Source organism: Leuresthes tenuis, unplaced genomic scaffold (genome assembly GCF_036924035.1).
Source record: "Leuresthes tenuis unplaced genomic scaffold, fLeuTen1.0.hap1 SCAF_17, whole genome shotgun sequence".
Classification (NCBI taxonomy): Eukaryota; Metazoa; Chordata; class Actinopteri; order Atheriniformes; family Atherinopsidae; genus Leuresthes; species Leuresthes tenuis.
The window spans coordinates 20,232,257-20,260,059 of record NW_027325371.1 but is presented as its reverse complement, the minus strand read 5'-3'; the positions used below and the strand labels follow the sequence as shown (position 1 = coordinate 20,260,059).

General features: G+C 43.5%; 2 protein-coding genes across 2 annotated transcripts; one reads left to right on the top strand and one right to left on the bottom strand.

The window, feature by feature from the left end:
• Positions 1-771: 771 nt before the first annotated feature.
• LOC140273024 (CCN family member 1) lies at positions 772-7,671 on the bottom strand. The gene is made up of 5 exons (XM_072368548.1): positions 7,466-7,671; positions 5,922-6,135; positions 4,055-4,495; positions 3,428-3,606; positions 772-1,129 (listed from the first exon to the last, which is right to left on the bottom strand). Exons 1-5 carry the CDS (start codon positions 7,514-7,516, stop codon positions 824-826), a joined length of 1,191 nt encoding a protein of 396 aa, XP_072224649.1. The 5' UTR covers positions 7,517-7,671; the 3' UTR covers positions 772-823.
• A 9,380-nt stretch (positions 7,672-17,051) lies between these two features.
• txn2 (thioredoxin 2) lies at positions 17,052-21,507 on the top strand. The gene is given in 5 exon segments (XM_072369192.1): positions 17,052-17,156; positions 19,059-19,336; positions 20,386-20,509; positions 20,645-20,704; positions 20,706-21,507. Coding segments are annotated over 4 exon segments (609 nt in total). The 5' UTR covers positions 17,052-17,156; the 3' UTR covers positions 20,853-21,507.
• The last annotated feature ends 6,296 nt before the right edge of the window (positions 21,508-27,803 follow it).

Sequence of the window (27,803 nt, the reverse complement as noted above, 5' to 3'; positions counted from 1 at the left end):
TCCTATCCCTCTCATGACTGACAGCTCCCAGCTGTTTTGTGCCTCAGATCCATGTTGAGTCGCACTGATGCTCCAAGCATAGCAGCACCACCTACTCTGGTGGCACTCCACTGTTTCAACAATAAATACCAATGAATAAATACCATTTAAAGACACAAACCACACTCCTCTCAGAACATCTGAGATGTCTTCCGTCTTCTGCCATTGCCATTCCAGTCTTGTCAAGTCTTCCACATGAGTCCTCATTTGATTCGATCAATTCTAACCTAATTGGAGTGCACAGATGTGCCTCCATCTGGATCATATCAAACCAGCTTTCTATTAGCAAGTCATATCTATCCCTCAGTAAGTGTTAAGTGAATCCATAGACAAAATAAGACAAGAAATAATAATGCTTGTGTGTGTTTGCGGTTCTGCTTCAGCTCCATTGTTCCCAACAAAAGTCCAAGAGTTCACGGAACATTTGGAGAATGGCAGCAACATGTTGGTTGATTGCTTTCATTTCGTTTTTCATCAAGATTTAGTCACAGATTGAAGTCCAGCGAGACCAGAAATAACTCTGAATCTGCACTAAACCCGGGGCTGCTCTCATTGCTGTATCCTTGGTGGAGGAACGTCCATCTGGTTCATTTTTCTTCTTCCCATTCCTTCCAGAAAAGCTTTCTTAACGTGAGAACATTGCTTGCGTCTACTCATAGGTACACTAAGAGCAGCTACTCTATAATAGGTACTACTGGGGGAGGGGGGGGGGGGGGGTGGTACTGTCAGCTTTTGTGAAGGAATGTAGTTGGTTTGGGGGGTGGGGGTTGGGGGGATTATAGCACTAGTCTTTGAACTTGTGAGTGTCTCCGTAGAGCCACCGCTGTGGAGGCATCGCAGCCTCATTGAGGTGGTCACACTCGTCGCTGCACTTGCAGGACTGGATGAACATCACAGAGCGGTTGAAGCGTTCTCCGTCAGGGCAGGCAAAGGTTACCTTTGCTGTACGCGTGCGGCGAGGGGAGCAGCAACGGCTGTCTCTGCAAACTCCACAGTAGTTGGGCCTGTACAGGCGAGTGCTCCTGCAGCCGGCGTAGGACAAGCGGTGTGGCTCTGGGGCCTTGTGGGTGCGGGAGCATTTCCTGCCTTTCTGCGAATGAAGAAAAGGGAAAGAATGAAAAAGGTGAAAGATGAGCAAGACTAAGACCTAATCCCAATTCCTCCCATTGACCCTACAAATCCTGGATGTATTAGCCCTTTTTCTTTTGGAGATTAAAGAGTAGTTTTGATCAAGTAATACAATTTTCTCCCCAAAGTCCTGCCTAAATGGTGAGATGACCACTTCTACTCCTGAAAAAAGGGGCTCCACATCCCTGCAAAATTGAAATACAGGGTAGAGCCAAGTTGTAGGACGAAGGGTGGGAATTGTTATCTGGCTTAAAGCAAAGTAAAGCCTTGGGAACAAGCTCACAATGACTTTAAAAAAAAAAAAAAAACATGCTGATCTTAGTCAGGAGTATATTAACCATGTTCTCCATTTCTATCTAGCAGGTTAGCAGGCTAACACTTGCCAATTAGAAGGAAATACATTTAACATTTTTGTACCGTGTAGCCAGTTGTTGTAGAGATTTAGCCTGCTCGACCAGTGACTCCTAAACATGTGATCCAGTTAAAAAAAATATATATATATTTTTTTTTATTTATTTATCTCTCTGGCATTGCTGTTACAGCTGTGACGTTGTGATGCTGCATAATGAATGAACACTCCAGTTTGTTTGGAATCGGAGCTGCCATGCCGTCACATAACCCAGATCCATCGTTTGAGACATGAAAGAAAGTTATGGCAGTTAACTCCAGAGACACGGAAAAACAAAGTAAAGGTCAGGGCAGATGAAGAACAGAGATGAGCGTGGGATAGAGTAGCATGCCAACAATAGTTAAGGACTGACACTGCTACACATAAACACCCACAGCAGCTCTGCAAACACTGGGAGTGCTCAGTCAAAACAGGTGCGCAATAACCCACCAGGCTCATGAGAGGCTCATGGCAGGAGGCAGAGAGTGTTGTGTATGAAATGTGAGAGAGCAACAGAGTGGGTGAATCATGCACTCTTTAAATCACATGAGTGCAGCTGTCACCCACTGTGTCGCAGTTTCAGTGCTTGAGATATTCAAACTAAAGCCTAAAATTAAATGACGCGGGGGGGGGGGCAAGCCTCCAAAAACAGCAATGGCAATAAGGATCAAAATGAGAGTTAAATTAAAGTCAAATACAAAAACAAACAAACAAAAAAAAAGGCATTTTTAAGTCGTAAAACATCTTGATAACAGACGTAGACATAATCCCTGCACTGAGCAACAGCCCCATAAAAAGACGAGGTTACGAGGTCTTGCTCACAGCCAAAAAACAGCAGAATTGCTTACAATTTTGAAATACCATTTTCGCTTCTCTCTTTAACAAAACTAGAGGTATCCTTTTAACAGGTGAACTATAGGATCGTTTCAAGGAGGATCTTCCTGCCTTTGCACAGAACCAGGAACGCTGTTTCCACCAATTTTTAGCCTTTTAAGCTAAGTTAACAGCTGCTACCAGTCTTTTTTTGCCTCCAAAAATATGTATTATTTAACCATTCACAAATACGATGTACTTTTATTCATCTTTAGCTTTAATAGCATTTTTAAGAGGACTTTCCATCCTTTGAACTGAGCCAAGGGAGCCATTTCCTCCTGTTTTCTGCCTTTAAAGCTAACAGTTGTTACTTTAATTATTTGTTCATAATTGGGTATTATTCAACCATTTAAATTATAACACACTTTTACCTAAAGTGAGCTGGTGAGCTTCAAGGGTATTTAAACCTTTAAGACTATGTTTCTGGCGTTTGAAAGCTGTATTTCCAGCTGTCAACGTTTGAGGATAAGCCAACTGCTTTTGCCTCACCTTTTTGTAGCCTACAGAAACTGGTATCACCAAATGATTTAAATTACACGGCGAATAAAACACACTTTCATTTACAGTCAGCTTAAAATGAGCTTTAGAAGCATTTCTAGGAGGATTTCCTAGTTTTTGGAAAGAGCCAGGAAAGTGGTTTCCCCCAGTTTTTAGCCTTTGAAGCTAAGCTAACTTTATATGAAGAGGGACAACAGTGACCTGAAACTGCACAGGGGGGGACTTGGTGTAATTCAGCTCTGTGTTCATCCTAATGGGAATGTTTCCCACACAGCAACAGGACTGTGAATAGCCAGAGTCGACCAGAAAGGGTTTCCAGCTACAGAGAAATTCAGGGGAGTGGGCTGTACACACGCTATGATATTAATACCAATGACCCCATGAGAGCGATTATTTCCAGAAACTATTTATCATGATGCCCGAGCTGCCTGGTTGTGGGCCATTAGCTTCACAAAATATCCCTTTAAAAAATTTTTTAAAAGCACCAAATGCATTCCTCACCTTTATGGGGAGAGACATAGAGCTGCAGGGCCTAATGTTGCACAGACGGGTCTCCTTGATCAGTTTACACCGAGCATTGTCATTGGTAACACGAGAGGAAACGCCCATCCCACAGCTGCGGGAACACTGGGACCAGGAAGTGGTCTGAACCACACACTGATCTCCCACCTGCCTCCAGGCTAGGAAAGATAAAAGAGCGGACACGTGAGGAAGACTGACAACGAACATTGCAAAACACTGAGTCAGAGAAGCGGGATCAGGAAAAGTAAGTCTGAGAAAAGCTGCCATCAGGAGAAGGAGGGAAAAGAGGTATGGAGATGCAAAGCACACTAGCCTTATTCACTGGACAGGCAACACTGACACATAGAGAGGGTGATTACAGAGAAGGGAGAGGTAGGTGACAGAGGTATGTGCTGTGCGAGAGGGAGAGAGCACCTCTGGTGTGCAAGGAGCCAGTGGAAAACAAGCCTCACATAAATGCTAACACACGCACATATTCAGGGGAAAAGGCCCACATTGAGGCCGTTTGTGCGTCAAGGGGCTAAAATGGCTAAAACATAAACAAGTTGCTTTACTGTGTAGAGGAAACAGACGGTACTCAGAGGCGACACTGCAGCTCTCTCTTACCCAGCAGGTGCTTGTTTCCACGTAGCTTGTCCCATTTGCGCCCAACCTCCAGCAGTTCGTTGCCCAAGGCCCCCTTCTCCTTTTTTGGTTTGTAAGGGTACAGTTTCCGGTAAGGTTTCGGATAAGGCTTCGTGTAGGGATAGGCCGGGTATGGCATGAAGGGGTACGGTGGATAAGCAGGTAGAACGGGTCGTCGGTGTGGCGGGGGCACAACAGTGGTCCCCTTATTGCAGTCTATGCTGAGGCAGCACTGACCCGGCACTTTGACCAGCTGCGGGGCGGGACAGGAAGGGGATGCCAGGGGAACATGGCTAGGGCAAAGGGGCACACATCCTACTGCTCCATCGATGCAGGTGCACTGGTGCCTGCAGCCAGCACGGAAATTCTCGCCATTTTGATAAATCCGGCCGTTGTATTCACAGGAGCGGCCCTCTGCCTTTGCTGTGATGATGAAAGAAGACAGACAAACTGGTAAGTTGGTCAAAACACTTACAAGAGAACAAACATAATCTCTGGATATCAAGTATTCTTGATACAAAGAAAATCAAAAGCTGATTAAAAAACTAGAAGGACATTCTGTATTTTTGTTCTTTTTTTCTTTTTTTTTAAAGTGGGGTTGTATGAAGTACACGTGAGTGTTCACTGTGCCATCTGCAGTAAACAGCAGTCAGAGCGCTCTCAGTTTAGAGAATCAGGAAGGAGGATTGACGAACAAGCCGATCTAGCATGTCCTCAAACCAGGGACAGGAAAAGTGCATATGTTTGCCATCCAAAACAACTCAAACCTAATAACCTTATAACGGTCTCAATAATGCTCAGTCGTGGATTTTACACTGTTATGTAATTTTTTCCTTTAAGGACAATACATTGTGGTCTTTATTTTCTGGGGTTGTGACAAGTGATTCTACGCTGGGATATTTGGAGTACACTATAAAGAGTATTTAGAGTCTCACTTCAAAATGGTAAAAAAAAACTCATTATATAGTGGGTGATTTCAGACACAGCTACTGACTACTCTGCAGTACTTCACACAACCGCACACCAAACAGAGTTCTGGTCTCCTACAGAAGAGACTGCTACTGAACTGTATGAAACGCTTCATTTGTAGTCCAGGTTTCCCCCTCCCCTCTGCATAAACGTTTAACTAATTTGCATAATATCTGCCAATAAACTAGTGTTGAGCACCTCAAAAGAAAAAGTATCCACCTTGCACGCCACTATTTTTGACTAGCCAGAGCACACTGGCAGTTCTGGGAAGGGGGGCCTTAAAGAGATGTTGGTCAGTGTGAGAAACATTTTCTTGTAGACTACCCAAAATCAAATAATAAGCTTGCAAATGATCAAAATGCGGGCTCTTCAAACTGCATAACGAGTAAATAAGTGGGAGAGAAAGTACCTCCATATTTACAAAGCAAATGCTATTCTTAGACTAGGAAGGCTTCGACTTGCTTTTAATGTCCTGCCCTTTCACCCTCCCAGAGGGGCTCCCCCATGCAACACCTTGGATACCCCCTTTATATAGAAAGACCCCCTAATGAACACACATAAAAATACCACTGTGTGTGCATGCGCGTTTGTGTCTTTCATGGTTTTGCGTACACACTGAAGTACTCCTATAAATCCCCGGGTTGGCCAGGTTTCAGTCACAGTTCATGAAGGTGCTCTGCTTTTGAAACGTGGCACAGGCTTCAAACCTCAAGCCTCTATCAAAGAGAAACCCCAGCCGACTGGCTCAGAAGACTGATTCCCCACCCTGAAGTTACACATTCCCTCACTCAATTCAGAGTTGTGCCCAGTCTAAACCAAAAAGTTCCCTAACCCTCATCTCCCTCTGATTCAGCCTCCCTGTCACTTCTGTGGTACGTACCCCTGCAGATGCCATGGGTGTGGCCCACATCGTTGCCGTAGTTGCACTCCAGTCCTTTATGGTGGTCACAGGGCCTTCCCTCATGGCAGTCTTGGTTAAGCTGGGCGGCACACACCTTGCAGCACCCGCAGCCATCAAGGACTAAACTTATGCCTGGGGGGCAGGATGGAGGCGCTGCCGAGCATTCACACACCACTGGACACTCACCAATCACCTGCAGGAAGGAACATAGGACGCACTTTGTTTAAAGCAAGTATAGGCAGACCAACTTATTACAGTAGGTGAGTAAGGGGAAGTCATACTGGAAGCCAGCGGGACAAAAGCTTGACTCATGTTACCCAGATCACAGAAATTCCTGAGAGTGTGTGTGGCTTAGACATCGCCTGAATGCTCAGCACTGTCACAAGCCCCATAGGGGTATCTGTAACCCTCTGTCGCCTTCCGGTTGGCATTCGCCTGGCATGCAGGGATGAAAGGCATGTTCTCCGACTCCCACCACACCCCCACCTCCCTTGCTCCTACATATTTTGCAGAAGCCACCCAAACAACTTCAGGATCACAGGGAGCTGTCAGTCCAACTGTCTGTAGTCAGATCACCTAAAAGGGATTCTCTCCAAACCGAGGTCGGCGATGCTGCTTTCACTCACACTTAAGACTTTCGATGGGGTTCGAGGTGTAGAAAAATACTTGCAAACAACGTGATCGTTGAGACACCCCAGAAAAAGTCACATAATATTCCTGTAGATATTTATAAAGCGCAGCAAGCTCGTTTTGGCCTGAGGTGTATTTTTATCTCCATTGGTATAACTGTTGGATAATATTACTGAAGCGTAACTATAGGCCTACAGTGGGACAGAAGAAAGTGTACAAATACATTATTTTTACAGACCCTATAAACTCAAGCCGAGCCACTACAGACAGATCTTTGTCCAAAGCCAGCACAACTGGGGAGTACTATCATTTGGATTTAGACAATTATCTCAATAAGCATTTGGAAATGGGCTGTGAAGGAATTAAACCACTTTCATATACTCAAGGTGCACCTTTGAGCTGCTTGCACTTAATTACGATGACATGGTGCTTTGTACTCATTTGTACTTATTCAACAGCATTACCGCATCACAGAATAACATTTTACACACAAATGATTTTTGACATTATAAGACATGATGCAGCTTTATAGGCGACAATGCATCAAATCAAGAGCATGACATCTTTACCGATTCTGGAGCTCAGCTGAGAATCCCAATGAAACACACTGGTGGTCTGCAATCACCCCTTTGGAAATCGGCAAATAAAAAGCGCTTCAGCTACGTTATTAAACAGTGTTGAAGGTTTAAACGGCCGGTGAGATTTCATTAGAATGTTATTTGACATACAAGACTGGCAGTAACGAGGTGTCTGGAATATTTGGATATATGTTTACCAGACGGCAGCAGTTCAAGTCCGCTGGGGCTGAAGTTTCAGTGATGACACGTGAGTCTCAGGTCCTCAGTGTTTGTATGAGGCAGAACAGTGACAGACGGTAACCTGCACGTACTCACCAAACTGACAGTCGCCGCTCCCAAGGCTGCAAACAATAACAGTAACCCCATGCTGCCAGCTGACTCACATAGAAGAGGATACGGCGTTAAAAAGCAGTTTATATCATAGAAAAGTAATCCTCCACGAGCTCGGAAACAACAGCTTTTGTCCACAACGGTTAAATCCAAGCTTCGCAGTTATCCTCAAGTGTCCTCCATCACTTGTGAACTTTAATCGATACGCGTGTGAGTCTTGCTTTTATATCAGCCCCGAGCTTTTCATGGTAGACACGCCCACTGTGGACCTGTTTCAACCAATTAGGATGCAGGCGTCCGGTCAAGGTATTCCATAAAAAGGGAGGGATGGGGCGGGGCTTGGTGCTTCAACACTGGTTCCTGAGTTTTTGGAGGTAGGGGGCGTGGTCAAGCATGAATGCAGTCATTCATAAAAATTCTGAATTACTACATTCCAACGCGGACCTGGCTTTGGGGTGTTTATTTATTTATGTACGGGCGAAAATAATATTTTTGATGCTTTAAAGTTCCTTTCACACGCATACCTCTGTCCGGGCGCTGCTTTGTGAAAAATAAAGTCAATATACTCAGCTGCTGGTCTGTGCAACATTAGTACTGGGGGGAAGCCATGGAAAACAGCAAGGAATTTCCCGCTCCCACTTTATGAAAATACTTTTAGACAAGAGCTGGACATAAAACACACATAAAATACATAGACGAGGAAGGCAGAGTGTTCCTTGGAGCCCCTAAAACGACATAATTGTGTGTTAGCGGTGTTGGAAATGATTACGATAATCTTGGGTGCAATTAATCACTCCCCCCCCCCCCCCCCCCCCCTTCCATATCTTTTCTTTATCCCCAGCAGTTTCTCAAATCTCTCGACAAATATACACACAGCAATACCTGCCTTCATCCATTTGGTTTAAGGTTGTCACTGAAAAGTAGAAAGTGGAGGTGAGGATAATCTTCATATCTTCCCACACACACCGGAAACTGTGCATCTACATTACCAGAACCGCTGGTTAAGGCACTCAAAGACACACACTGACTCTTTGTGTGGGAGGATTAAATACATATTCTCAAACATTACCGTAAACTGTTCGTCAGTAACACAAGTTCACAGCGTTCCCTGCATGAACTGTTTGTCGAAACTGAGTGAGAGGAATTGTGGGTGGCTAAATTGTCGTTTTCCCTAAATTGTGTGATTTAAGCAGAGGGATGTCTGCAGTTATTAGTGCCAGCATCAGGCATTATCTCTCTTCATCTTCTGAAAATTACCCTCTGCATTTAAATGGATTACGTGTAGAGTGATGTGTTTATGTTACCCAGGCACACATACTACCAGCAGATGCAGGTAATTATGGGCCTGAAAACAACCATTTAATGGGCTCATATTCAAACTGAGTGACAATAACCTTTAAAAGAAAAAAACAAGGCAGACATAATCCTGCTTTTACAGTAAAGAACAAACTCTCCCACTTAATAATGTTAAATTTAAGTTTCACAGGGCCTTTTTTAATATTGCACAAGCATCTTTATTTTTATTCTTTATAACTAAGGGACTTTGGCAATCAATGGTTTGGTGGTTAGCACTGTCGCCTCATAGCAAAAGGGTTCCAGGTTCAATCCAGGCCTTTCTGTGTGGAGTTTGCATGTTCTCCCTGTGTATGCGTGGGTTCTCCGGCTACTCTGGCTTTCTCCCACTGTCCAAAAACATGCATGTTAGGTTTATTGGTGTCTCTAAAATTGTCCCTAGGAGTGAGTGTGAGTGTGTGTGTGGTTGTTTGTCTCATTTGTCTCCGTGTGTCCCTGTGATGGACTGGCAACCTGTCCAGGGTGTACCCCGCCTCATTCCTGATGACCGCTGAGATAGGTTCCATGTTTTTGGACATTGAAAGCAAGTCAAAGTACCCAGAGAGAACCCACACATACATGGGGAGAACATGCAAACTGGCCACTTCTGAACCAGGAACCCTCTTGCTGTGAGGTTATGGTGCTGACCACCATGGAGTTACCTTTAAAAGAGTAGTTTTTAAGATTTAGGGACATCTTGTGGCAGAGTTGCAGAATGCAACCAAATAAGTCTCATTATGACCCCTTTTCAAAGTTTATGGTGAAAGTACAGTACTCACTAAAAGTGCAAAAATGATATGTTCTAATACAATGATGTCACCACTATAAATCCACAAATATAGATAATGTGTCAAGAACCTCTCGGGGTTTTTTTAAGCAGTCAAAAGAGTGGTGGGTTCTGAGAATGTTGCGGCTTAAGTGTTTTTTCTGTAAAATACTTATCTTGAATCCTGAAAAGATGTATAAAGTTGCGTGTGGAGCTCCAGAGTAAATCCCCTGACTAAAAGTATTTAGCATCCATTAGTTCATACACCCTGCAGAGCATCTCACTCCACAAGCTGTTGAGACGGACACACAAGACAGCGCACACACTTTCACCCATACAGTGTGTCTCCACACACACAGAGGCCTACACAGAAAGTGAAATTATACATTCACCAAACCACCATCCTCTTTCCACACAATCCATCTCTCTCTGTCAATGCATAGACGTGATGTAACTGTGCCTCATAAACAAACCCGACACGAGACCCACACTCACACACTTACTGAGCGAGAAAAAGGGTTTGTGTTGTTTCCAGTGTGTTTATGTTCCACTGACTCATCAAAGAATTTGTCCTTTCCACTTTGGTCTCCGTGTTGTCCACCCTACACTTCATAAAAAAAAAAAAACATGCAGAATTTCCAACACACTTCAAAGAGGGGCCATTCATTAGCTTTTGGAGATACAAGACACTGCCAATGTGAACTTGCCCTGCGCTCTGACCTTTATATTCTGAGCTGACAACTAACAACTCCTAATGGTTAAAGTGACACAAGTGTGCTTTAGGAGTTCACTGGAAACCCTCCTGCTATTAAAAAGGAATGGTTTGGAGGTGCAAAAGGGGGAAGTGGGCTAAAAAGGCGAGCCATGGCAGGTGAGAAACACATCAAACCTTCAAAAACAAGTCAGTGGAAATCCGGCAGACAGAGCTGGGGTGTGAGGGAGATGAGATGGGGTGTGAGGGAGAGAGATGTGGAAGGGTAGTGCACATGCATGGGGCAGGGGGGAGATTAAGCAGTGAAAAAACACAAAAATTAGACAGAACAGGATAAAAGCAACTCACTTCTCACATCAGAAACCAGGGCTGGCCCGTTACAAAAGAATAGCATTACAATTTGAGGAAGCTCCAGGTGTGATGGTGGTTTAAGGAAAGCTTTGCACTGCGTATCTGTGAGAAAGAGCGTGTTTATACGAAGGGTCCATGAAGACGGGTGTGGAGTGTTTGTTTAGGAGAGCTTCTGCCACATCTGTTGCGACACTCCTCTGACTCTTTACAGCCTGCACATAAACAAGAATGTGTACACAGATACTCACAACGTATATTTATCACAGCTTACACATACCGCTGATCTCTGCTCTGCCCCGTTCAAGTTATAGCTGAGGACTCAGAGTTTTGTAATGAGAAAAGGTTTCTGGCATTGCCGGAAATCCAAGTGCTTAAGTCTGGCTTAAACTGTGACATGCATGATAAACGGGAGCTTTGCACAGATGCACAGGATTTACTGATATGTGCATTAGTAGCACATTTTCACAGTTACTACATGGTTCAGACTGGGGAACATCATTAGGTTTTATTGTTTTGAAGATGAGGGTCTGACTTTATCATTTTGGTGAAATAGCCTCTCATCTGCTGAATGGTGGCTGTAAAATGCTCATGTTTTGTTATGTCAGCATATCAACATTCTTTGTCGCCACACGTTCCCACATGACGAGGCCCACTTTCCACACCTTGGTAGTGTTCATTTGGCCACAAACACTTTTGAGGAGGAAGGAGGAGCAAGATCCACAGACTTTAACGTAAGACAGTTCTGACTTGTCCAGCACAGCTGTTCCTCCAGTGATTGGACCTTCCAACTCTCCTTCATCATTCTTTTTCTCACCTACAAATGGTTGGAGTAATGAGTTAATAGTGCATAGTTAGGGGAAGAATTAATGTACAAAGTTAAGACAAGATGTTACGAAATTGGTTAAACAGTTTAGAGACTGACATGGTTACACGTTTGACTTTGTATGCACCATGATTCCAAGAATGCTCCCTGACAGCAGCCTAGGAATAAGTTACCATCTCGCAATTTACAGCCATTGACTGTAACGCTAATACATTTTGGAAATGTGGACAAAGGACAAATTACCTGTTACATCTTGTGTGTGTGTGTACCTGAGTTAAATCATCTACTACATGCACCTTGTGTTTAGTGCGTTTCTTGTCGTGCTAGCATGCTATAAACTAAGAATTGTACCTGCAAAACATTAGCTAGCTAGCATTGCTTTCATAGACTTCTCTTATTAGCACAGCGACATCAGTCATTGATCCAGGGCCTAAATACGGGTTCATTAGCATAGAGTTTGCAAATACTATAAAATTTCATGTGTTTTTCTGATATATGCTCATTAGATTTCACACGGGACCTGAAAGTGAAATTGACTAATATGAACAAAAGAAATGACATGGTAATGTATTGGTTGATGTTAAATTATGCAATATTATGTACATGTTAATGGAAAGAGGGCATGATACTTGTAAAGTTTTCAAGTTTTTAACCTTGTTAAAGTGTCTATAAGAGGTTTTCATGTGTTACAATACGTGAGCAAAGTTAGTCTTCAATTCTGTCTCTGTAGATTTTTGCTTTTACTCTTGAGCACCACCTTGGCTTGAACTGATCACATCAATTCTAAATAGAAGACTGGACTGACATAAGAAACTAGCAGAGACTACAAGTTGAAGTTAATTGCTGGCTAGTGCACGGTGAGTAAGCAGTACTCACTAGCTGCCAGGAATAGGCTTGCCTGAGCAAGCGGGCACTAGCTGCTGACACCATTGGTAGGTAGCAAGCCTCCACTAGCCCCTGCTAACTAATTTCTCGGCATAGCTTATGCTAACATGTCATTCTATGGTGGGTAGAGATGTAGGCGGGGCCAGTTTAGCATATTCATACATCCACATTCACTGAACGATTGAAATTATGTTGTTATACCCAAGCCATTTTAATTCCATGAGAAGTTTTTTTCAAGTTTTTAGGAGATTACAGCTGGGGTGTTAGAGACAACATAAGTCAGGTAATGAGGTGTGAGTGGATGCCAGATCCTAACTCAAAGAAACTCATCATTTTATTATTGCATGTGCTGGAGCATTGACAGTACCGATATAAATATGGTTTCTCAGCACAACTTGTTACAGAGAGACAGCAACCTGATCTGTTATTACCCATATCTCACATACATTGACTTTCCTGTCTAAGTGTACATGAATGCATAAACAGCATGGACAGATACAGGATACAGGGTGCACAGGCTGTTCCAAAACACAAGAAAGAGGAATGAAAAACAAGCAGTGTGAGAGGTTAGAGTGCCAGTAAGAAAGGATGAGAGAGGGGAGGGATTTAAGTCTCAAAGTTATTTTTAAACTAAGAACAGGAACTCCACTGTTGATTTCCCCAACACTGAAAACATAGATTGGTATAAAAAGTAGAGCCGGGAATATGAGACGGGGAGGTTAAACACACATACCCGCACACCTCATACAGTTGTCAGGTGTGTGATCCCATACACGTGTGCACGTCCTTGCACAGGCTTCCCTCCAAACACAGCATTAGCTGTATTTCATGGTCAAACCACACTCTTATTAGTGTGCGTGGCTGTGTTACCATCTGCATTAAATACAGTGTATTACTCTGTGTTTAAAGATTTAAGATGCTTGTATCCTCTAACCATCGATGAAAAATAAGAAAGCATTTGTGAGAACTTGTATTTGTACAAATCCCTTTTCCCAAACAGTGTATATATATATGTGTATATGGGTATATACATTTTATTGCATTTGGCCTGACTGGCTATAATCAAGATGTGGCATACATAAGGAACAGAAAGAATGTCACAATTACAGGCCAGTGGTAGACCAGGATTCAGCTTCACACAAATTGAAATAACCACAGGTTCAAGTGTAATTATTTTCTTGGTGCAGATTGTTCAGCAACAGGCTTCACGCTTTGCCACCGGAGTGTTATGATCAATTAAGGGTGCTTGGTTCTATGGGGAGCAAGCTTGGACAAAACACTCTAGGACTGGAGGAACCGCTCTGTGTATGTGCAGCACACACACCTCTCATTTATGTGTGCTTTGTTGGGAGTTGTTGTGAAACCTCAGCTCTATCAATGGCTCTTGTATTCCCAGATGCAGGCTTGTGCAGCCAGGAAACATGTACACAGTGTAAGAAAAGAACCACAAGAGGAGAGCGATCAGGAGCAGCCGTTACAGCCTTCCTAAGAAGTTGTTAGCGGTGTCACAGACTGCGTTTCCTTTTTGGCCCTGGCCATCTCCTTAGGTGATCAACGAGGATGGCAGTCCAGTCCTCCCTAATCCATGGAAACTGGGTCACCTGTGCCAGTTTGTCAGTGGATATGCATCTTGTTGATGGTGCCCACCAACCACCAAAAGCAGGGTCGCGCCCTCCCCTCTGGATCCCCCTCACTTTTCCCTCCACTCACCTCCAAGGTGTCACAGAGAGCAGCCTTGTTCTAGGCCTGTCCTCCTTTCCACCGGGACCCCTCAAAAATCCCAGATATCCCTGCAATTTCCGGTGCAATGTTTATTTGGCGGTAGGAGTGGATGGAGGGGCAGGGGGGCATACAAAAAGGGCCTCACTCACAAACAGCTCGGGCTGCGTTTAAGAGTAAACATGTGCAGGAGGTGTATGTGCGGCTAACGGTGAACAAGACTGAGGCTCATGTGTTCTGGTCCTGACACACAGATCCCACCTCAGCAGAGACACAGAGCAGTACTCTGTTCAGGCCCTAACGGCTACAGTCTGATGAACGCCCCTCTTCCCCCTCTGCTCAATAGACTGCACCCTCTGCTGGAGATGGGAGGGGTAAACATAAAAAGCCTGCTCAGAACAAAGAGATGAGTTAAACAAACAGCCTAAAATGAATATCTCTCTAACACAAGCAAATACATAAAAGTTTTTTCATACGAGTGTCCAAGCATCTGTATTTGTTACCACATGCATTTTATTTTTAGCAAATTTCCATTATTTTCATCTGTTCAAACAATATGCAAAACATTTAACCCCTTTCACTATCGGTTGTGCCAGGGTGCATTTGACTGTTTGGTGGCTGATATTTTTGTGTTTGCCTCATTGCTAAACTAACACAAAGAGACTTAATATCCACAAGGAATAATTTGGGGAACAATCCAGTGAGAATATAAGACACAAATTAGTATGTCTTTGTCTTTTCTTCGGTGGCCTGACAGCACCTCACTTTCTCTTCAGTGAGACTTGTTGCTGCAGTGGTACAAGTAGAGCATGAACAGGGGCGTCTGGATAGAAACGCCGTGAGGGAGGGGGGGTGTTTTCAGGAATCAGAAGGGGCACATGTAGGAGGGAGTCCGTCTGATAGATGGGAGGTAGGAAATGGGGCCGTCTGTCTCTCCTGCGGCCTGCCAGCCTGTCTGGCTCTTTGTGGCTCGTCATGCTGCTGCATCTGGATGCAAATAGCTGGTATCGGTTGTTTGTGTTGACAGACTTCTTTGCATCGCCATCTGCAATCCCTAGACTCTGCAACCACTCACAGAGCCTGTCAGCGTCCTCTTTCTCAATCAGTGATGGCACCACATATTTCTGTTTCCCCGCACGGTCCACCTTGAAGCTCTTCTCTCTCCTTTTTTGCCGCTGCATCTCTTTGTTTGCAACATCCTCTGATGTCTTAAACTGAGTCACCAGTCCAGTCTGCTTTCCAATGTTTGTCCCATTAGTTGTTGCAGATGCATTGAGATGAGAAGGCACTGCTCTGTCTTGCTGCTTGATTTGTGTCTGAGGGCATTGTGAGATCAGAGGCCAAGCATCTGTGGAATTACCCGATCTAAACCAAGCTCTCCTGTTTCTATCTAATATGCTGTCCTCTGAACGTGTATCAGTGGATTCCAGTGAGCGCATCTCTGCATGACTGTGGTTTTCTGCCTGCAAGTCTGTCAAAGTGTGTGCGTCCAAGACTGTACCCGGGAGCGCATTTTCAGGAAGCACACCTCTTGACCTGCAGAATATATGGCGGAGTCGTCGGTGTGGGGGAAGACTGGCCAAGAACCCAGGCGGTCCAATGCTTCGAAACAGCGGTGGAGGTCTAAGAGTGGAAGAGGGTCTTGAAGGTCCAGCTGTCCTGTCTGTGCCTTTATCCATCCTGTTCAACTGCGCTCCAATATTGTCTGTGTGCAGATAAAACAACAGCCCAGAGTGAGGGTTATCAAACTGAAATTCCAAATAAACGCTACTTTACGTTTTTCATAAGATTTGAGAAAAAATTCAAAACAGTTTTGGTGAAGCAGGTAGAAAAAAAAAATCAAAGAATCTAAATATCAGCGTTACAGGATCAAATGGGTCCAACTCGCTTGGTGTTTGTGTTACAGATGACCATACCTCGAAGCAGAAACGTCTCATAGAACCAAAGCGTGCACCATCTGTGCACCAACATCCATCAAATCATTTGCTCCCAGTCAGACATGGTGAACCACTCCGTGTTTTGATAATCCCTTCTTGTGGAATATTCCCCCCATCTAAAAGTAGATCTGTGTTCCTCTCTCCAGTGTCATCTTCAGTCTGTCTGAGCCTGACGTTCGTTTTTTTTCTTCTCTTGGCCATGAACGACACCTGTGCAACTCCACACAAGCCACCCACCTTTTCTCTCTTTCATCCTGCAACCCTCTTGGACATGAAAGGCACAGCTATTTTATCTCAGAGTGATGACGCAATGAATTTATGGTGCACAGAGCACATGATATGTCCTTGATTTTCTGTAAAGCTCTGGGTGCGCACACATAATTTCTCTTGTTTGTAGTTGATTTAGGCCCAGAAAATAAAAAGCAGCAATGTAACCAGCCTTCATCTTGGTTACTTTTTGGGTCATAGATACTGGCAGACTGACAGTTATCTAAACTTGAATTGAATAGATCTTTGTTATTCTAAAAGAGAAATTATATTGTTGCTGTAGGTCATCAAAAATGTCTACGATTAACCAAAACAATTACATATAGATTCAAAAACAAGAATGTAAATTACTTTAACACTTTATGTGTGACATTATTATAATGAAATGAAAAAATACATATATTTATCCCAAAAGGAAATTATATAATGGTAATATCGATGCATCTGTGCGTATGTAGCTGGTAGCTGTCTGGGATGGAAATATTTGACTATTACTGTAACTATATTTAAAGCAAAACCATTTTTGGTAGTTTAAAAAAAGTATTTTTGTGACAAACACAACAGCCACCACCACTTTTTTTTTTGTTTAATCAATGGTTACAAGTTGAAATAGTTAGGAAGCAGGAGTTCAATCTTTAATAAGTCATCAGATTTAGCAGAAATATAAAATATACGTGAATTGTTGAATTGTAAGACCGTCTTCCATCCCCTCTGGACATCGCCTTTAGCGAACTTCCGCTTTTGGCCAAGCGGGGGCGCCACTCGCAGAGCTGCGGCCAGTAGAGACGATAAAAAGCTCCCCGGCCCTTTTTCATCTGCGGCACCGAAACGGAAGCACTTCATTGGTCCGCGAGGCCAAGTTCAACGCGAATTAAACAAACAAGGTAAGCCCTGAAAATGTTTTGTGTCGTTTTATGTAATAGGTCCTGTGATACGGCGTGAGATGATGTAGTAAAACTGTTCACTTTGGGTAATTGTGTACGAGTGTGTGTCACAGCAAGAGGAGACAGCTATGGGTAAGGTTAAGAGGAGGAGGAGGAGGAGGACGAAGAGGGCAAAGTCAGACGTAACGTAGATTAATGGAGGAGCCGGTAGATACGTAGTAAACACGGGAAGAGTGAAACACGTCGGAGACACTTGTGGTTAAATATATGGGTTGTTCCTGAGGAAGTGGGTGTAACGGAGATTTTAAAGTTGAAGCGTGGTTGAAGCCTTGAATGTGTGTGCGCGTGTTACAAAACCAGAGCAACATGGCTGGGTAAAGACAAACCTCCTGCCTGAACTTTAAGGCACTTGTTAACTTCACTTATCACGTGAGGGTTATGAGTACGTTTGCCAAACGTAGCTTGAGCATTTTTGACATTTCCTAATGTCTAAACCCACGAGCGCAGGTAAAGTCTGTCAGACTTGCATCTTTATATAAAGACAGATCGATCACGGATATTTAAGTGTTTATTGGACATTTCGTAATTTCACTGATTGGAGTCGTTTTACTAATTTCAGACTTTCCCAACCAATTTTTTAAAGGCGCACATTTGTAGGCTTTATTATTGAATAGTTTTTTGGTATTTATTTGCAGGGTTTGGACAGGTTATTTTTTATTTATACTTTTAAAATGCTCATTAGAAAAGAGAGCTGGCGGATTGATAATTAATGATAGATATGATCGCCTTCGGCCGCAGTCACCAGTCTGTAAAAGGGGAGGAAGATTGATTAAATTGTGATCAACACAGTTTCCATAGAAGCGTTCTCCCTCCAACAGCTAAAATCCCAAAGATGACTTATCAACATGTAGATTTAAAGAGCCCACATCTTGCTCTTGTGCTAGTTCATGTTTTTCTATACTTTCAGAATAGGTTTACATATCTTAATGTAAAAAATGACATCTATTATTTGTATATTTCACACTGTGTACATTTCTGCTGCACTTTTTACAACCCTCTGTGTTGCACGCTCTGTTTTCGCTCCTGTCTCTTTAAGGCCCCTCCTTCCCGAAGTGAAAAGTCTGCTCTGATTGGTCAACAATGGCGGCATTACAGACAGCTGCTTATGTCTTGTTTGAGGCCAGTGTGTACACTGTTTTCGGTGTACCTCATGACGAGCTTGTATCGCACTCTTTAGTGAATGAAAGGTTTTGGTTGAAATATTGGAACAGCACTACAAAATGGCTGACTTATTGCATAAGGGTGCTGTATGGCGAGTGAGTGGACAGATGGAACACAGCCATGGTGATTTCCATAAGAGAAAAAAATAGTTTTGAATAGTTCGAGAGCAGTGTTTTCCCTGTGTTCCATGTAACATTGTTGAACTTTTTAGTTCTACAACAAGCCGTACAGTAAAAGGAAAGAGAAAAACCCTCCTTAAGAGAGCCCTTGAATCTTGATGCAAGCTAGATTTTTGCCATTTTGCTGCTAAAACGTTAAGCTGTTATTAAACTTGATTATTCTTTTTAGCTTTGCGTCAGTAAAGATCTGCTGCAGTGTTTCCTCTTGATTTCCAAGCTGGTTTCATGTTAGCTGCTCCTCAGCTATTACACTCTTGGGAGAATCTTGTTAGAGGTTGTTTGTTCTGCTACACCCACATCAATCACAGAGGGGGGACCCGCCCACTGCTGCATGCTCAGAGTTGCTGTAAACACGTCTGATTGCTTGCTTAAGAGTCCTGTCTTGCTGTACAGTAAAAAGCCTTGTGCCATCCCTCACATTTTACCTGAAACAGGCCTGAAATCTCAATAGATTCCGTTAATCGTATCATTTAGTTCCTGTTCTTTTGTTTCCTTTGCACAGATGGCTCACAGGCTGTTGGCACGTCGAATCTGGACGTTCTCTGTGAAAGATATCCGCTGCCTCCCATCATCCACAGCCGCCATCACCTCCTCTTCGTTTTCCACCTCCCTGCAGTCTGCCCCGAGCCGGGTCTCTTTCCTTTCCCCGTCACGCAGTCTGCCTCGCACTCTTCCTCACGCCCCCCGTCGGGAAGTCTCCTTCAATGTTCAGGACAGCGATGACTTCACAGAGCGGGTCATCAACAGTGAGCTGCCCGTGTTAGTCGACTTCCACGCACAGTGAGTGCTTCGGGGACATTTGCTCTTCAGATTACAAACATGCACTTACAGAGCTGACCATACGGCTCAAACTCTCAAATCAAAGCAAGGGAAAAAAAAGTATATGTGGCTAACTTGGTCATTAAAAGAGCCTTCATCTTAATAACAGGCCTTTTACACAGGCGTGTCATATTCGGAGGTTGTACTAAATTTACCAAATGGAAGCGCTCCCATCTCCCAAAGCAATAACTCAAGATGTATTCCAACCTTACAAAAAAACCCAGAGGGCCACTGTGAGGATTTTTTTTGGCCTACTTTTATATTACACTGTAATAAGCTGCATGGCCCCCGATTTAAAATTAAGAGTCGACGTGTCGCTCCATAGGTAGCTCGAATGTTTGGTGCCGTTGATGTTTCTGAAGTATGGAGCGACATACGCTGCCATCCAAGTGAGATCTCTTTCAGGGAAGGTCGCGGTTATATCAACACAGTGCTGCTCATGTTACGGCAGTCCGTCTGTGTTTTTCTTTTTCAATATGGATGCTAAACTGGCCTGCCGGCGTTCCAGACCTGCCACTCATTGAAATTATTTAGAGCATCATGAAACAAAAGACACAGCAACAAAGGAGGTACTCAATTATTCAGCAGCTGAAATTCCAAAATCCACCAAGAATGCAAAACGTTTTCTTCTCAGAAGCACATCTCAGTTGGAGAGTGAGTTTACAAAGTGTTGTTAGAGGATGAGGGGATCAAAATTATGACTTTTTTTTTTTTTTTTTCCTTTTTAGGAAAATAAAAATCGACAAACCAACCTCTGAAATACTTGTTGGTTTCAAATGTTTCAGAACCATGAAAGGCACTCCTCTGCAAAAAAACGAGTCAATTCGTAACGTAATCAGTCCCTCTGAATGAGCGTTAAACAAATAAAAAGCTTGTTTTGTGGATGCTAGTCTCTTAATGTTTCAGATTATTACTGGTAAACCGCTGTTAAACGTAGAGCCAATAGTGACACGAAGTCAAACTAGTTGGCTCCTTTTAGAGCACACTGACACTGGTGGTGTTGTTTTTAGGTGGTGCGGTCCCTGTAAGATCCTTGGGCCGAGGTTGGAGAAGGCCGTCGCAAAACAAAAAGGCCGTGTCGCCATGGCAAAAGTTGACATCGACGATCACACAGACTTGGCAATCGAATATGGGGTAAGAGCTACTCAAAAGTATTTTTCTGGCACCGATGATGCTTAATAAATCACTTCTGAGCTTGGATAAAACTCTGAAAAGTGAATATTTGGATGTTGTTCAGCGTTAGTTTTGAGTAACTTGGTGTATCTCCAGGTGTCGGCGGTTCCAACAGTCATCGCCATGCGAGGAGGCGACGTCGTCGACCATTTTGTGGGGATCAAAGATGATGATGAGCTGGACTCATTTGTCAGCAAAGTCATTGGACAATAAACCACCTGTCCCTGCCCTCGCGCTACACCGCCATCACGGTGCAGTTGTCTGTGATTCTGGCATGTTCAACAGCACTCGGCCATCATTTTGAGCTTGTTAGGCAACCACCAATAAACGAAGTCTTGCCACATCCCAGATGGCACAATCTCAAGTGCTCACACCCATTCCTAGACACACCGATTCAGCTGTGCATTGTTGCTTTTGTCTTTCTCTTCTCTCTTTTGTCTAGCGATGGGTGTGTGCCTCCATTAACCGTTCAGTTTATGGTGTGCTCCATTTTGCAGCCGTTCCAGTTCTCTTTGATAACGTGACGGCTCTGTGAATCTATTCATACTCGTAGAGACGGTGTGTAACAGTTTGCTGTTAAAGTCTGTAGAATGGAAAATAAGCGTTGTACTGTATAACATGAGGGAAGAACGTTTATAGTTTTAGCAGTGGAGATTTGACCATACTACATGAGGTATGTGTTGCGTGTAATTCCTGCTTTTGTCCACATAAGGGTGGCATTTCTCTAACATCACAGAGCCACACACGGTCAATTTTACACCAATATGCCTATTTGGGTGCATGTGTGAATGTGTGTGTGGGTGCATGTGTGTGTGTGTGCGCTTCTGTGGGTCCTAACTGTGAAACTGAAGTCAAATGGGAATTGCAAACATGAGTTTGATTTAGGTTATTTCTTAAATGAACTCAGTGTACCAGAAACATGACCAAGTGAAGTAATAAAGGAGTCAATATGTTCTATACTTGAATGGTGTTATTGTCTGTGGTTTCGACAGAAACAAATGTTGGAGCTTTGTTGTCCCTCAAGACACTGATGTGATGGTTGAGTCATGTTCTTTCCCCTGCCTTCACATTCTAATGATAAAGACAGGATATTCACAATGATATTCACATGGCTCTTGGACTTAGAAGTTTAGTTTTTCTTACCTTGAAAATGGATGAAATTGAAGTGGTATACAAAAGTCTGTGTACCCCCAAATTTCTGACACTGAACTACTTGCAGGATTTAAAAAAAAAAAAAAAATGCTCGAGTCCCAAGAGCTGCTAAGCTGAACATCCATCCATCCATTTTAGGGTCGGGGGACCTAGAGCCTTTCCAGGCTGTCATTGGGAAAGAGGCTGACTACATCCTGGATAGGTCACCAGTCTATCAAAGGCCTGCAAAGCTAAACATGAAACATTTGAATTACTTACTTCTTGCAGTCAGCTAAGATTATTGGAGCTTCTTCCTCAGATGATTCCCACCCATCACACAGATTTATTTTAAAAAAAGCCTTTTAGTTTAGTAAAATCTGACCTCTTTCTACTAGTTTTCGATGACGTTTACGTCAAAGAACTTCGAGGCCAATGGCCCTATTGAGCAGTCGAACGATATCTCACTGCCATGGCAAAAGTTCAACTTCATCAATGTGCTGTACGAGCTTCCCATCCCTCAGCTGAGTTCAGATTCTTAATCACAAACATACATTTAGCGATGCTAAAGCAGCAAAAGTTTTCCTCTGATCGTTTCATGCGTGCTATATTTGTGCAGGTGTTGCTGCACAGAGGAGCAGCGCACCGCCTCCCCAGAGCCTGCTAAATCTTTCAGAGGGTCTTTTGCAGTCAAAGGGAGAGATTTAATGTGACTCTCTAAAGCCTACAAGGAGTTTTCCTGGAAAGTCTTTGTCTGCCAGACCCTGACCTCGCATTAACTGCAATTTCTTAATTAGATCAACAACTGCTGGCATGGCTACTTGAAAGTGCTTTGCTGTGTTCTTTTTGCCCTTTTTCTAGATGGTGCGCATCAGTTCTTTAATGTTTTAGACAGCCGGAGCATCTGCTTAAAGAAGTTGAAATCCTTCGGGTGCCCAAACCTTTGCATTGGGCCCATTTTCACAATACAATTCTTAAAAACCAAACTAGAATACAGTGTAAGAATAATAGCTTGATTATTTGCACAGACTGGAGATGTGTTCATCATCTGCTCGTGTCTTTATTCTCACGAACATGAACTCAGACTGCATCATCACCCTCTGCCTGAACATGCTTTTGTTGCTCAAGCTGTCATAAACCTCTTATCACGGTAGTCAAAACACCTGCACCACCCTCCACTTATTGCTTCCCTAGAAATGACCTCATTTCCGTCGCCCCCTCAAACTGCAGCGTCTACCTTCTTGTCCGGCTCTCTAATTAGATGTTCATTCGAAACACCTGACCCATCTATCAAGTCCCGTTTCTCTCCTCAAGATCAAGTTGGCGCGACGATATGCTGCTTGTCCAATGGACTCTGAAACTCCAGCCAGAGGTGGACTATGTCCTTTCACCCTCTCGTTTTGCCACCTGCGCACGGTGCCAAAGCAAGTTTTGTCTCATTCCAGGCAAAAATAAATGTGATTTCAGCCTCTGCTTGTTTGAAAGTTGCTATGATTCCAGGTTGTAAAAGGGAAGCCATAAATCGTTAACTGCGTTATCAGAGGACATGGTAACGCATCATCATTATTTTATTAGCACCCTCCAACAATTCGAAGGAAAAAAAGAAGTTCTCTGCTTGAGACATTTCTCTGGCAAGAATTCTGTCCTGGAAAGACTTAACGTCTGCTTTTACGACCCCATTTCCCAAAAAAGCTGGGACACTGTATAAAATATAGATAAAAAAAAAAAACCAGTACAATTTGCAGATTTGATAAAACAACATTATCGTAAGTTGAACGTGAAAAATTTTACCTGGTCGGTAGCTCAAGTATGAGCTCATCTCGATTTAGGTGGCAGCAACAAAAAGGCTAAAAAGTAAGTGGTAAGTAATGCACCTTAAAGCCTTAACACACGAAGAAGACGGCATATGTGAACACGAGCCAGAAATATTCAGTTCAGAAGCCGCCGTCTCTGCTGGTGTGGGGGGTGCATTCGTGCCTATGGAACTGGCAACTTGCACTTCTCGAAAGGATCCATCAGTGCCGAAAGGCATGTACAGGTTTTAGAGCAACATATGCTCCCATCCAGATGACGTCTTCTTGCACATTTCTGCAATACAATGCTAAACCTGCATCTATCACAGCCAGTAAGATCATAGTAAGAGTCCAGGTGCTGGGCTGGCCTAGCTGCAGTCCAGACCTTTCACCAGCTCAAACCATTTGGAGCATCATGAAACGCAAACTAGGACAAAGATGATCCAGAACTGTTGAGAAGCAAGAATCCTACATCAGAATGGGGCAACATTCCTCTTCCACAGGCTCCCAGATGTTTATGAACTGCTGTTAAAAGAGGAGGAGATGCTCCACGGTGGTAAACACGGGCCTGTCCCAACTTTTTTTCTCAGAAATGTTGCTGCCATCAAATTGAAGACGAGCTGACATTTTTATGAAACACAAAAATGTCTCACTTTCAATACTTGCTATTCTTTATGCCCTATACTGTGAATGGCATATTGGTGTATGAGAAGTGAAACTCATTACGTTCTGTTTCTATTTACATTTTACGCGGCATCGCAACCTTTTGTGGAATTGGGGATGTGAAAAGAATAGAGGAATGAGGTCATATGAGGCTGAAGTAGACAGGAGATCACCTGCTTCCAGTCATAACGTTATCATCGTCTTGTCTCTCATGACTTTCTAACAAAAAAACATTCCCACCCCCGCCTGCCTTCCTATCCAGGCATGTCATTACAGAGCCCACAGCTGACAGAATCATCATGAGGGCCTGCAGACTGCTTATTAAGGGGTCATTGATTACCATGTTGCATCTGAACTTTTTGTGATTGCGGTGTGGATTAGATCATTGCAAACGAAGCCCAGGGACACTTTCATGCAAGGCAGAGCAAGGGGAATTCCACTGGTATTACATAAGCAGGTGCGACGAAAGCGAGTGGCCAAGATTTACAAAAGAATTGTTGTGAGCTGGATTACAGGCATTCCTGCATAGTTTTGAGATGTCTGGGTCTGCATGACACCACCTTTGTTAATCATCAACCATTTAAGCACTTTCTCCCTCCTTCCACTGCGTCATATTTAGCAACTGGTTTCAAGGCCTCAAGCTTCACATTCATGAATAAATCTACCCCCCTCCCCCCTTTACAAACCAAAAAACTCTCCGTGCAGTCCACTCATCATTGTCTGCTTTCAGACAGAGGAAAAGGGTGACTGAAAAGATGACGACAGGCACCAAAGGTTCAAAAGCAGCACGCAACCCTACACTTCTTCCGCCAAAAACAATAGACCACACCTCCACCCTCACTCCCGCTGTCTCTCTCTCTTACCCAACCACTCTTGTGACCATATAAGGCAAAAAAAAGACAGGGGAAGCCAGCGGCTGCTCGCTGCTGCAGCTTCTGGTGAGCAAACTGCAAGAGGCAGAGTTGGCGGAATTCTTCAAGTGAGTCTGTCTCAGTTTGCCCGCCTCCCTCAGAGCCCCAAAACTGTTAATGTTTGCTTTGAGTTTGTTGGAGATGACATTGCCTGTCTAGGGGCCAAATGCTTTGCTCGTGTGTTGGGCTTTGGGCATGTGTGGGAAGGGGAGCAACTCTATCACAACACCCGGATCTGGAGGGGCCTGCGAGCATTCCGTGTTGACAGTAAATACATAGCTGTATTTATATTTCAAACACATGCTGCCCTCCAACTTGTTAGGTCTCTGCGCTGTTCCAGACAAGTACCCTGCTGGCTCAGACAAAGCAGCCGCTGTGGCTGTTTATATCGCTCCCATCTTCTTCCCATGCAGGACACACATGCCTTGCAATACCGCATTGACTCAGCCTGCTTTAGAGATGTCAGATCAGTACAGATGACGGATGAGCAGGCAAATTAACAAAGGAGGAGAAGCTTTTGCTGTTTTCCCTCTGAACCACATTCCTCGGTTTTGTGAGCCAACATGTGCCTTATCACTACTTCCTGTGTACTGATTACTAAGTAAAGGAAGAGGATGGAGAAGTTGCAAGCAGGATGGGACTAAGGGACAAAAGGGAGAATAATCAGCCTCTGACATTACGTCATTATGTTAAAAGCTGGGGTAGCTTAGAATCATAACTCATGATTTAGGCCTTGTAAAAGCACACAAATAAAGACGCTGAACTGGAAAAAAAAACTAGGTAAATAGTCTTGGGGGAAATCCTTTTTGTGACCGGGAAAATATTCCTAAATGTAAGATATAAGGCATGTCAGGTAAGGGGTTGCAGCTCGAAGATCTGGGTCAACCTACTTACTCCTAGATTTGACACAGATCTCAAGTCCACAGACTTGTACACACATTCTCACCGAAACACTCGTGCATGAATGCTCACACACATGAATTCACACAAGTAATTAGGCAGCGAGGCTGGTGGGTGATTTGGCGAGCCACTCGTTTAGCGTGCTGTCACTGAATGGGTTCCTTTTTCTTGCTGAGTGGATGATATAATGGCTTTACACACCCTGAATTACAGACACACCCTGCTGCTATTGCGACCAACTGAAGGGGAAAGGGAGAGAGAGAGGGAGCAAGAGGCAGAGGGGAGGGAGACGGTGAGGTCAGAAGTGTCCATATTTGGTCATTCATGCCTGAGTTTTTAACCCAGCATATCTTTCTGTGCCCGCTTTTGTTGGCTGCGTCGGCTTTTCACAGCATTTTTTTATACCATGAGAAGTTCTTGTTATTTCACTAACTTGTTTTGAATTCTCTCTGTTATTCCCTCTTTTCCATCTGCCTCTCTCCTCTCTTGGCATCTGGTCCTGCTCAAAGAAAAGGCCACCTCTGACCTCTTAGCTGATATTTTGGCTGTTTCCGAGTGAGGCAGCGATCATGAGAGTTGTTGATTTTTCCAGGCAGGATGGTCAATATTTTGCTCTCCATACATGTGATGCCCAGCTGTTATACATATAGGAAATTCCTCTCATAATGACATGTAGTCAACATGAAGTCCACATTACGATGTGTAGCTCGTGTATGCCTTTAGTGTAGCATTTGTCTTCCTGAAACCTTGTTATCCCTGGACTTCAAAGCAGAAAGTCTGTTTCATATTACTGTCTCTTATCTGACATTACTCACAAACTGAAGGGGGGCGAGTCACAACAAGAAAGAGGTCAAGCTTCTGTTTGTCTCCTATACCTCGTTACTCTAATTCAGTGGTTCCAACATTTTAAACCCACTGATCTGTTGGATTAACTCCTGCAGTCGTTTAAGAAAAAAAAAAGTCTCTGTGGTCTTTATCAGGTCTTCAAATTCAGTAGATACAACCTCAGATGAACAACAACACATGACTTATTACACTTATTATTATTGAGTTCAGAAACAGGATGCCATAAAGCAGAAGTGAATGTGTGAGAAGCTTATAGAAGCATCTTCAGTAGCAATAACTTGAAGTGACTGTTTTCTGTATGATGTTATCAGTCTCTGTGAATCAGGGTTGAGGTCTGGTCTTACCACTGCCACACCTAGATTATTTTCTTTCATTCATTCATTCTGTAGGTTTGCTGCTGTGTTTATTGTCCTGATGATGTCCCAGTTTCAGCCAAACTTTAGCTGTCAGATAGATGACCTCACATTTGACTCTAGAACACTTTGGTATACAGAGGAGTTTGTGGTGGATGCAAGTTGTCCAGACAAACCCAAATCATCAGCCCTCCACCACCGTGCTTCACAGTTGGTTCGAGGTGTTTTTACTGATGCGTTGTGCTTGGTTTTGGTTTGGTCTGCAATGTGTTGTTTTCAGAGAGAAAATACTTTCTCCTGCAACCTTTCCAAACGAGCCACACTCAGTCAGTCTTTTTCTAAATGTTCTATCATGAACTTTAACATGCTAACTGAGGCCCGTAGAGTCTGAGATGTAGCTCTTTTTTCTTAGAGTTTCTCTGAACTTGCTGGGATGTCCACTCCTGGGAAGATTGTCAGCTGTCTTGAATGAATTAACATTGTAGAATGATAAATTACAAATGGCCTTATAACACTCCCCAGACTGATGGGGCAGCAACAATTGCTTCTCTAAAATCATTGCTGATATCTTTCCTCCTTGGCATTGTGTTAACACACACTTGAATGCTCCAGAGCAGCAAACTGACAGAATGTCTGCTTCTATGGAGGTGCTCACACCTGC

Bases quoted from the DNA above. Each gene is read 5' to 3' on its own strand.
- LOC140273024 (XM_072368548.1), bottom strand. From the start codon at position 7,516: ATGGGGTTACTGTTATTGTTTGCAGCCTTGGGAGCGGCGACTGTCAGT. The intron at 6,136-7,465 runs GTGAGTACGTGC...TCCTTCCTGCAG, and splicing joins GAGCGGCGACTGTCAGTTTG to GTGATTGGTGAGTGTCCAGT. The intron at 3,607-4,054 runs GTAAGAGAGAGC...TATCTTTCCTAG, and splicing joins TGGAAACAAGCACCTGCTGG to CCTGGAGGCAGGTGGGAGAT.